Raw genomic sequence first — 11249 nt, 5'->3', positions numbered from 1 at the left:
GCGCACCGCGGCAGGCACGTGGGCCTTCGACGAGGCAGAGGCGCGGCGGATCGAGGCGGCGGTGGACGCTGACGAGGCGTGGGAGAAGCTGCTGGCCAGCAGGGAGGGGTGGACCAACAAGCCGGTGCAGCCGCCGGGGCTGGGCAGGTGGGCGGGGCCGGGGAGGTGATACGGAGGGTTGCTTGTTCTGTGTGTGAGGAGGCAGAGGGCGACCTTCGGTGCACTGCGTGTGTCGTGCCCAGGCCGCGCGGAACATGTCCAGAACTGGCGTCCCCGCAGCTGCTGGCGTGCATGCGACCGCGGGCAGATGGGGCGAGCAGCGCGCCTTGCATGCCGAGCTCGCTCCTCTTTGTCGATCTGTGGATCGCGCGTGCGCCGAGCCGCTCAACTTCCGGCGCCGGCATTTGTCATTGAGTGTTCGCCGCGCCGCGCCTTGCAGGAGCGGGATCATGGAGATGGCCGTGACGATGGTGGAGGCGCGACGCCGCAAGCAGGCGGGCGCGAGCGGCGGCGCCGTCGCCTTCTCCGCTGAGCAGCTGGCCGCCAAGACTGGCGCCGCTGTGTGAGAGGAGGGGGTCGCGTCCAGGAACGCACCGTTCAGACGCTCGCGGCGCGTGCAGAGCGGGCGCAGGGCGAGCGCATGGCAGGGCGCCATCGCGCGCCGGGGGGCTGGCGCGGTGCCCGGCGGGGCGTCCCGGGCTTGAGGACGGTCTGCAAACTGTGCTAGCGCGCGCGTCCCGGCGGCTCGCAATGTCTTGGAGGCCAGGCCGCCGCAGGCGCGCTCGAGCTGCTGCTGCGGTGGCATGTTTCTAAAGGGGCCCCCCGGCCCCTTTGCGCGATGGGGCGTCCGGTGGTGGGGCTGCGGCCGAGCACATCACATATGGGCCCAGTCGGGCTGTTACACACGGGGGTACCTTTCTTGGTCCAGGTGTTGCTCCGCCCTCACACACGAAGGCGCAGCACGCACGAGCAGCGAGCGGGGCTGGTCGCAACGGCGGCGGCGGCGGTCGTGTGTGGGAGGGGCCCGTGCAATTGTCAGGGCGGGCCGCGTGTTGCTGTACGGACACGCGTGGCCTAAGCGCCCGCGCCGAAATTTTGAAATTCTGTTTTGCATCTAAGTATGCCAACCTCCCTTTTGGCAGAGAGCGAGCTGCACGCCTGTGCTGTCACTGCAAACGAGATGTTTCCGTTGGGTGTGGGGATCGGACCAAACAATGAGTAATGAAACTGCGTTTCAACGAGCATGCGAAGCGGGAGCGACCCGGGATGGGCAGGCGTCGTGACGGTTGCCTCCAGCGGCCTGCGGGGGTGGTTATCAGGGACCCCTTTTTCCTCAGGCCCTCAGCTTGAGGGGGGCGCTCCTTGGCGAGGCCCCCATGTCGGTCCCCTGCCGTGTGTTTGGCACCGATTGCTGAAGCGGGGTGCAGTAGCAGCGAGTGTGGAGGAGGCGGTCTCGGCCCGCACTGGACTGCGGACAAAGAGGCATGTGCCACGAGCGCGCCCTTGTTGCGCCCACCCGCAACGCACGCTTACCGTATACAAAGTGTATTGCAGCGTACCCAATCTAGTCATTGGTGTGGCTGGCCCCCTGCTCCCTAAAACTTCATGGACATGCCAGGGGTTTCCAGGTGTGCCCGGAAGCATCAGAGGAGGTTCCGTGCAGAACTGCTTCATTCGAACCGCCCGTACAAATAACTTCGGCGCTCAGGTGTTCGAAATGACGCATCTACACCACTTGATACATTTTGAGTCGTCATCAACACTCACACAAAGGCACGGCCAGCCAGCGAGTCACGAAGCAAGGATGTTGAACTTTAGCCGCAGCGGGCAGTTCTTTGATCCCTGGGGGTTGGGGATGCCCTTGTACACACTTGAGCAACAGGGTCCCTTTCTCCAGCGCTCTTGCCGGGGAGCGGCGGCAAGCACGGGCCCCTTCGACCACCTTCGTGCGGCACATGAGCTGAGGTGCGCATGCCGGGCCTCCAAAGCTGCATGCACATATGCATGCATGCTGATGTTGTACACACGGGTGTTGTATGCAAACAGCATGCAGGGATCAGGGCCATTGGGAGGTTGCTGATGCACCCCGCTTGTCTGCGACGAATGCTGACTCACCCTGTTGTGCCTCGCTCCTCTTGCCCACCTCCACTGCTCACAGGCGTGCCAAGCACATGGCCTCCCACCGCCGGAGACCACGCCACCATGACCACTACGCTGATGATGACACTGGCGCACCTTCAGGAGACGAGTCTCAGCAGCAGCACCAGCAGCAGCAGCAGCAGCAGCAGCAGCAGCAGCAGCAGCAGCAGCAGCAGCACCAGCAGCAGCAACATCACTGCTGGCGGCGTCATCAGCAGCACCGACATAAGCAGCAGCAGAAAGAGCAGCAGCAGCAGCAGCCAGCCACCCAGACTCGATGCAGCCCCACGTGTTCAACACCCTCCAAGGCGGCGGCAGAATCGCGTTCCCGGGCCGCGACCACCATCCAGACCGCGTTTCGCGGCTGGCGCCTCTCGCGCCACCGCAGTGCGCTCCGGCGCCTCATAGCCGCGCGCCTGGCGCTGGAGCGCATCAACGAACGCTTCCTCTGCCAGACTGCTGCTGGCCGCAGTAGCGCAGTGGCGGTGCCAACGGCGGCGTTGACGCCGCAGCTGTGCCTGGAGTGCCAGGAGCTTGCGACGCGCGTCCTGCTGGATCTGGACGCCACCCCGTGCGGCGCGGCCGCGGAGCTGAGGGTGGTGCGCAAGCGGCTGGTGGCGCGCGCCAATGCGCTGCTCGACGCCGTGCAGGCCGCGACGCGGCAGCTTTGAGGCGGCGCTTGTGCAGCGCACGACGCTCCGTGCGCGTGGCCGCCCGCCCCTGCTCAGGAATCTCCACGGTGTGCCAGACCGCCCGCAAGTTGACCCCATGCATCTTGCCTGACTGCACGAGTGCAGCTGTAATGCGCTCATGACCACACACCACGAGGCGCTGCAATGCAAACCCCTTCTTGCTGCTGAAGCTATTGATTCCTTGTCTTTGACTGGGTCATAGGATGTAACTATTTCATCCTGTCGACGGGTATCTTCGGAATTATCATATGGCCATAATCAGAGTCAGCATGCCGTCACAGGAGGCAATTGCACAGTAAAGGAATCTCAGGTGGGGCCAGCAGCGCGCGCCCCACCACTCGGCACAACAAATTAGCGATCGGCATGCGCGCAGCATGCAGTATGGCGGCACCATGAGCATGCCGCTTGGCAGCGGAGCCAAACTCATTAAAAACTGGTGCTCCCTGGGCAGCCACGCGGGGCGCAACAAAAGGCACGGCCTGCAGGGGCAGGCGGCGTGGGGGCGCTGGGGCGCAGGTTGTCGCAGCCACACAACAGAATCTCGGGATAGGGATCCTCAACTCCCTTCTGAGGCATGTTTGAGACCTGGAGCCTTGCTCGCTTCGAAGTCGCTACTCTGTGGTCAGCACTGTGATGGTCATCACGGCCAGGCTCACCGCCACCAAGCCCAGCCCCGCCCACCAGCCCTTGCGGGGCGCAAAGATGAAGCCCGCGTCCCTGAAGCCCGCCTTTTTGCTGAGTGAGACGGTGTCCAGCAGCGGCGCCGAGGAGTCCTCCGCCGCTGCAGCACCCCGTTGCCGCTGCTGCTGCTGCTGTTGGTGCTGCTGCCGGTCGGCGCCGCTGCCGCTGCTGTCGTCGCCCAACTCCCCATCTTCCTCAACGTCCTGAAGCGAAAAGTGCAAGCAAGGGGTCGGTGGGGATTGATGAAGATTGGCCGCCGTGGAATGCAGGCGATTTAATGCAAAATTCAGTTGAAGCGAGCCGCAACAGCGCGGCAGCTGCAGTCTAGGAGCACCCAGATCCCTGCATCAAAAGCACTTCCACCCAAGCGCCGGCTGCTCAGCCTGACGTCCCCGAGTGTGTCGCCATTCCGCGCAGTGGAAGCGCGACGCACGGCTCACCGCGAGATCTGACAAGCCGCTGCCCACCGCCGGGCCGCTGGTGGTCGTGTGCTTGATGATTGCGGCATTCATCAGGAGCAGCCCCGGCAGCATGAACACCTTTTCGGGGGCAGCCCAGGGCGAGCGGGGATTGACAAGGGCGTGACGTCACCGGGCGCGGCAGCTGCTCGGCCTCGTCGCAGAGAGCGGCGCCGCTGGCGTCCGCGCTCGTCTGTCCGTACTTGTGCCCCCTCTACACCCGCGCCCCAGCACACACGCATGCCCCCCGCGCTCCCGCATCCCCGCACACGCGTAACTCAGCACTACCGCGCACCATGAACGCGGCGGCTGTGCCGCCGACGATATGCAATACGCTGCCCAGGTCGGTGACCAGCATCGCCGTGCCGACCGTCGAGGCGACAAACAGCGTGGTCAGGGAGACGGACAGCCACTTGGGCAGCTGCCGCACGTCCGCCAGGGCGTCGAACAAGTCCTGTGCGGGCAGGCGGGCGTGTATGTATGTATGTTTGTGATGTGAGCTCGGTTGTGGGTGTGCACACGTGCGTACATGCGTGCATGTGTCTTCGTGAGTGCCTGGCGACACTGGTGAGACAGGGGCTTATCCGAGCTGGCTGGCATACAAGTTTCACAGGCGTCTTGGCGTGCTGCGGGAGAGGCGCACGGTCGCCATGCCAAGGCCCCTGGGGGCGCACAGCAGCGCGCGCACCAGGGCGCCTGCACCACTGCACCGCAGCAGGGCAGGGCGGCTCACCTCCCAGGCCGCCCGGGCGGGGTGGTGGTTCAAGGGGTATGAGCCGACACAGACGCACCCGATCGCTGCCCGCGCTATCTGCGGCGCAGGAGACGTTTGCGACCGCGGGGCACGGGGCGACGTGGCCAAAAAGATCTCGGACCTAGCTTGCCCGGCCGCTCCTTCTCCCCGCGCTCCCCACGCGAGTGCATGGGCCACCAGGCGGCGGTGCGGCAACAAAGGCAGCGCTGCGCCCTCGGCGCTTGCAATTTGCGGCGCTGACACACAACGCTGCGACAGAGGCGGCGAGGCTGTCAAGGCGCGACTGCCCGGCAACGCAGCGCGCTGGAGGTGTCCCCTCAGCCGCTAGTACGTGCTGTGATGCGCGCCTGCATGGCTACGTCCCCGGCCGGGAAGGAGTTGAGGACGTTTGAACTGACGGAGGTCGGGTAGGCCAGGTAACCTTTGGACGGTGGGCGGGCGCGAGTGCCAAGGGGAAAGTGGTGCCAAGGGGGAAGGTGAATGTTCAGAGTAGGGAGATGGGAACGTTTTTCACAACAATCGAGGCCCAGACTGCAGGGCAGGACGCCGTTGGAAGGCGCGGCCCGCCCGCAAAGTCAGCGGGAAGCATCATCAATGGGCGCCAGAGGGCCGCGCGCACACGCCGCCGCCGGGGGCCGTGCGAGTGGGGTCGAGCCCGTTAGGAGGGTCCACCTGATATGCCGACCGATGAGTAGCCCAGGAAGATGATGAGCATGTACACGATGACTGAGGGATGCAGATAGGCGCGGGGAGGGGGGGCGGCCTGTGTGTCGGCACACACTGTGTGCCGACAAAGCGTGGCCGTGTGCGAGGCCCGTCCAGCGGGCGCACGCGGCGCTCTATCAACATCTGAGGGCGCGGCCCGAAGCAGGGAGGCCGGAACGCGGGCAGGCGGGCGCTACGGCGGGCGTGTGCGTGGGCTCACTGGCGCCAAGCATCCCGATGAGCTTGTAGGTGGAGGGCTTGGGGGCGAGGCGCCCCAAGTCATAATACTCCCGAGGGCTGCGGAAGCCAGAGGGACGGGGGCACAGGCGCGCGGCTGATGCCTTGAGGTATTTTGTGACAGCACCCTGGCGCCATGAACGAGGAGAGGGCAGGGGTGCGGGATGGCCAGCCCGGCGCAGCCCACGCTCTGGGCATGGGCATTCGATGCGCCCCCTGCCCCAAAACGGCTGGGTGCAACCAACAGCACAGACCCGTATGCCTCAGGCCGTGCGAATGCCCCCTGGCTTTTGCTTGCGAGCTCGTAATCTAGCCCAAAAGGCCCCCTGGACCCCGCCACGGACAGCCGCTGCAGCGGGCCAAGCGCCAGCCCTTCAAATTTCGCACCTGGCCGGAAGCCCGGGGATGAGGCGGCTGGGGCGGTGCTCCAGCTCCACAAAGACAGACACCACGTTGGCGTGGCAGTTGTAACCGAATATGACGAGCGGCAGCGCGTAGAGCGCCCCGGCGTCCAGCTTTATTAATGAGATGCCCGCCCAGGGGTCAGGCCGGGCCGCGACGGCCTGGTCGCGCGCGCAAGGAGGGGCAGGGCGGTGCGCAGGGGCGGTTGGGCCGATGCAGGAGCGTAAGAGGCGGGCGCATGGCGAGGGGGACGGCGGGGGGGAAGGGGCACCCTGCTGTGGCGTCGTCCCCTGGGTGGCGGGATCCGAGGAGCTCCGGGCTTGAGGTGGCGGCGCGGCTTGGCCGCCGCCGTCCTCCCCGTTTCAGGGTGCGACCAGCATCGTACACGCGGCACAGCAGTTGAAGCGGCGAACGAAAACCGCCTCACCTGGAACCCCCTGACGGACACCGCGACACAGCAGTACAGGAAAGCCACAACCGACGCCGCGCTGACGTACTCTGCAAAGGAGGGGCCACGCGGGGGCACCGCAGGCATTGCCGTGCCGCGCGTCATCGCAATCAGGCAGCCGCCGCTTCGTTGTTGGCATGCCTGCGGCCGCAGTCCTGTTCCTCGCGGTCGCCATCACTGCCAGGGCCCGCCTGGGTAATATAGCCCTGTATGCAGGCCGCGCATGTGACCCGCCCGATGCCGCACCCATGGCCGAGAGGTTGCGCGGGAAGCAGAGGGGCAGCAGGACCAGCCCAAAAGCCGCCAGCAGCGCCACGCGGTGGGAGCACCAGGCGGTCGGTCCCAGCAGCATTGTTGAGAGGCTGGTGAACGTGTCGGATACGACGACCTGGTGCATGTGTGTGTGTGTGTGCATGAAAGTGAGTGTGTGTGTGTGTGTGTGTGTGTGTGTGCGTGTGTGTGTGTGTGTGTGTGTATGTGTGTATTTGTGGCGTTTCTGTGTGCTTGTTTGTGTGCGCGCGTGAGCACATGAGCAGATATTGCACACATGCATGTGCCCCTGTGCGCGAAGGCGTGACAATTGGCTGTGCCTTGATCGTCCTGCTTGTAGGAGCAGGCTCCGCAATTTTGGCATCCCGGTTGCCTCGGCCGTGGCACCCGGCGCGCCCCTATCGCAAGACTGCACGCAGCCCCACACGACGCAAGGGCGCACAACACACACGCACACGCACGCACACACACACATGCATGCACACCGCTCCCCTGTCACATCCTCCAAGGCCAGTATGCGCCGCCCCCCGCCCACCAGGTATGCCACGCTCGATCCCCAGAGGTAGAGCACCATCACCCCAGACAGCACGCCGCCGGTCTTGCGCCCCAACGCGCGCCGGATGAGCGTGCCGTACGATGGAGCGTCGTACCGCTCCGCAAACTTGGCGAGGACGTACATGGTGAACGCCTCCAGGGCCGCCACGGACAGCGACAGCAGCAGGCAGCCGACCAAGCCTGCGGGGCGAGGCGGAACAGGGCGCATGTCGGCATGTGGAGCCGCGGGGCCGGGGCGTGGGCGCTCGTGTGCGGGCCGCGGCGTGCCGCTGCAGCTGCGGGGTCAAGGCGTACTGGCCGCGGGCTTGTCGCGGGTTGGAGGGAGCGGCTTTTCTTTGATGTTGCGGTGGGTGCAGGCGTGCAGCCCTAAGTAGGTGCAGGGAATATAGCGGGGTGGGTTAGAGAAGGCCGGCGGCTCCGCGGCTGCGCCGCAGGGCGCGTTGCGCCCACCTGCGCGCGCGAAGGCGTAGGGCAGCCCCAGCACCCCTGCACCCAGGGCGGTGTTGCAGAGGGTGGAGACGGAGGACAGGCTGGTGGCCCCCTCGGTCCCCAGGAGCACGCGCGCTCGCGCCCTGCAGCGGCCGGGGACGGGTGCAGGGGCGCGGCGGGGAGGCGTGGGGAAGGGGGCGCCGGCGGGGTGCTGTGCGTCAGGCCGGCGAGTGATTCAAGCAGCGCCGCATTGCGGTGCCAGCTTGCAGGAGCGGTTGGACAACATCGCACTCTTGCCAGCTGCCATGTGCATCACATGGCTCACGTGCCCCCTGTGGCGGCTGCCCGTACAGTCAGGTCAGCACGTTCGCAGCCCTGACGCACGTGATCGATCCTGATAAGCTGCGGTACTCCTCCACGTGGATTCTTGGGCTTGGGACGACGGGTCTTGGCCTGTGCCGCAAAGCAGCAACAGCACGAGCAGTTTGAGCGCGCCAGTGCCAACGCAACATGCCAAGGCACCATGTGACCCATCAGCAGCCTCTCCCTGGCTAACCGTGGGTTGTAGTAGCCACCCTGCGAGACCTCTTCAGTATTAGGTTCCATCTCGTAGCGCCTCTCGGTTCGCACTCGCCGACTCACGCGCGGTGACTGCCGCTGCCTACGCGGCCAGCACAGCAAACGCGGGGTGAAATATGGACAAATGATTGTGGTTTCTAGGTGCCTCAGCTCTTTTCACGATCTGATCATCTGACTGGATCGCCACCCAGTAACTCGCTCGGCGCATGCGCGCAGCGCGAGGGTGACGAGCTAGATTGGGCGGCCGCAAAACACTGCTGATCCTACAGGTGGGGGCAAGGTGTAGTACAATTTCACATATTGCCTCGCTTGTCACATCACTCCCTCCATGCCTTGAGCCGTGCGGGCTACCATGACTTGACGGAAATGTCCCACTGTAGACTGCCCTGTTCCACTGCAGTCTCGCAAGCGCGGCGGCCATGTGTGCGCACCCACAGCACCCTGGTGCCAACACACATCCTGGGTTGGTTGAAGGACCACTGTGGTGTAGGGGCGATTAGCAAAGCACGGTCATGGTGCGCGGCACGTCCAACCCCGCAGTCAAAAACCGTCAGTCTACCTCCGCTGTCTTTGCGCACAACACACTGCAATGTCGGCGTGTCGTGTTGTGGCAGTAAAATTTGAAGGGTCTGCTCTGCAGGTAGGCGAGCACAGGGGCTCGGCAGGGTCGAGGCTTGTGTGTGCCAAGGTCGGGGCGGGCGGCTTGGGTGCAACGACTGCATTCAGGTGTAGACTTCAGGGAACAGGGTAGGGTGAGGTCTTTTTAAGGACGAAGGAAGGTAGGGCTGAAAAATTCCAGAGAGGAGTCGGCTGCCTGTATAAATGCCCGCATCAAGCGCGCACCAACACGCAGTCCATCACCTGTCAGGACGAGTCATTGCCTTGTGGCACGCAGGGCACCGCGACCATGCTGGTCCGTGCCGTCAGATTGGTGGCAGCATAATCTAGGCTTGCATGGATCTGGGATGGGTGCGGCTTCTCGCCGCACCCGCTTCCCCTGCCGTGGTCGCAGCAGTGTGCTGGTGCCGGTGCCAGCCACATGGCCCATGCAAGATCAGAGATAAGGTTGCAGCAGGCTCGCTGAAGCCGTATTCAGAGTCGCGTATCTGGAATCAGTGTGAAACCTCACTGCATACACATATATACGACGGGGTCGAACCCTGGGTCAGCAGCTACTGCTCGGCTGGGGGAGGCGAGCAACGCATACATAGACTTGGATTGTGGCTGGTGAGCTGCATAGGGTCGGGGAGAGCTCATCAGGCCGCGGGCTGGCGCTGCTGTGGCCACAGCAACGGCTACCTTCTTTCAGCTGACCGCCCATCGGAGACAAACTGGTTCACGGGGATTCAATACGGTGTTGCATAATTCTTATCGACATCAAGGCCTGTCGGGCTCGAACCAGCTCATCTCCGAGCTGTGGGTAGCAAGAGCAGTGCTCCCCTTTGCCTCACCGCGGTCTCTGGCTGCTGCAGGGCGGCCAATCACGTCGGCACCAGGTGCCAATACCGGCTGTGCGTGACGCACAGGTGAGAGGAGCGTCTGAAGGGGCGTGCTCAACGCCTTGGCTCTGGCAGTGCACCACAGCGGGAGAAACAGTTGGGACACCCGAGCTGGCCGCGCCCCTGCGAACCCGGTGACTTCGATCCTGTGCATTATAGAAGACACAACGCGCCCAGTCAGGGGCTGTGGGATCGGCTGGCAGGCCAGCGCGGGGGCACCGCAGGCCCCACGCCACGGTTGGGGGCCTTCCTGACTCCATTCGGGAGCGCTGCACGTCCATGTGCAGAAACTATTGCTACTGTTGCGTGGCCTGTGGTCCTCGACGCAGTTGGGCCGACCTGCAATCTGGCAGCCCCTGCCATGTTGCGCAGCGCCGCCGCGCGCCTGCCCAACCGGCGTGCATCACTGTGCCGTCCCGCAGCCGCTGCACCAACATCCTTTGTTCACTGGGCCTGACCTTGTCAATTCATCCGCGGTCACCCGCACATACCTATGCGGCGTCACCGGCCCTGTGTACCTGCCAACTAAGTCGCATGCCAGCATCCGCCCGATGGGCCCCGCACCCCCTCGCGCCCCCAATCGCAGACCGGAAGCGCGGCAGCGCCGCGCAACCCCCCCGGCGGCCCCCCGCCCCCGCTCACCAGCGGCGCGGCATTATGGCGCCAGGTCCGAACCTGAAGCCGATAGCGACGCGGCCGCGCGAGGCGGCCGCGGGACCGTCCACCTCTGCAGACCTGGAGCGAGGCCGCGGCGGGTCACCCGTGTCCAGCAGCGGCGTCGCGACCCCCAAGGGCCGCGCGGCGGGCGAGCTGCAGAGCGAGAGCCCGGCGATGGGCAGCGATAGCTCCAGCCCCTGGCGCCGCTTCTTCCGCGGCGGCAGCCGCTACCCCAACAGCGATGCGGACAGCTTTGGCAACAGCCCACGCAACCTTATGGGCTTCTCCCCCAAGGCCACCAGCAGCAGGAGCGAGAGGTGAGGGGTGTCGCGCTCGAGTGTTGGCGTGTATCATGATGGCGGGGCGTGACGTCTCTGTGCATTGGCTTGGTGCGTTGCGCGTGGGGGAAGAGGAGCCTTGTTGCGTGGAGCAGCCAGCCGGCGATGGTCGTGGCGCAAGCGTTGATGTAGGCCAATCGCTGGCTGGTGTTGCAATAATAACTGGCTGGCTCATGTAGCGTCATGGGGAGGGATTCAAACCTTCGCTTGGCCTAACCGCCGTGCACTGCTCGTATGGTTCCCCTCCCCCAACTGTCCGCACCTTGCCCACACGCCCCGCTCGGTCGCTCCACCTCTCCCCTCGCCCCAAAGCCACATGAGCACGCCCGTCAAGCGCAAATACGGCGGCAGCGGCGGCAACGGCGGCGGCGGCGGCGGCGGCGGCAACTATGGGAACGGCCAGATC

General features: G+C 65.1%; 3 protein-coding genes across 3 annotated transcripts; 2 read left to right on the top strand and 1 right to left on the bottom strand.

Annotated features, from left to right (window-relative positions):
* Positions 1-1611: 1611 nt before the first annotated feature.
* On the top strand, positions 1612-2810 carry MNEG_8363 (hypothetical protein; the record flags this gene model as incomplete). The annotated part of the gene is made up of 2 exons (XM_014043167.1): positions 1612-1628; positions 2528-2810. The coding sequence occupies 2 exons, from the start codon at positions 1612-1614 to the stop codon at positions 2808-2810; spliced, it is 300 nt and encodes a 99-aa protein (XP_013898621.1).
* A 632-nt stretch (positions 2811-3442) lies between these two features.
* Positions 3443-8056, bottom strand: MNEG_8362 (AAAP family transporter: amino acid; the record flags this gene model as incomplete). The annotated part of the gene is made up of 13 exons (XM_014043166.1): positions 3443-3715; positions 3953-4051; positions 4266-4424; positions 4704-4781; positions 5084-5145; positions 5397-5450; positions 5650-5726; positions 6054-6229; positions 6496-6566; positions 6763-6904; positions 7322-7521; positions 7792-7913; positions 8052-8056. The coding sequence occupies 13 exons, from the start codon at positions 8054-8056 to the stop codon at positions 3443-3445; spliced, it is 1518 nt and encodes a 505-aa protein (XP_013898620.1).
* Positions 8057-10505: 2449 nt separating this feature from the next.
* On the top strand, positions 10506-10826 carry MNEG_8361 (hypothetical protein; the record flags this gene model as incomplete). The annotated part of the gene is made up of 1 exon (XM_014043165.1): positions 10506-10826. The coding sequence occupies one exon, from the start codon at positions 10506-10508 to the stop codon at positions 10824-10826; it is 321 nt and encodes a 106-aa protein (XP_013898619.1).
* Between the last annotated feature and the right edge of the window lie 423 nt (positions 10827-11249).

This window comes from Monoraphidium neglectum, assembly GCF_000611645.1.
Source record: "Monoraphidium neglectum strain SAG 48.87 unplaced genomic scaffold scaffold01580, whole genome shotgun sequence".
NCBI lineage: Eukaryota > Viridiplantae > Chlorophyta > Chlorophyceae > Sphaeropleales > Selenastraceae > Monoraphidium > Monoraphidium neglectum.
The sequence above is the reverse complement of the archived record's forward strand: the minus strand, read 5'-3'. Positions and strand labels throughout refer to the sequence as shown.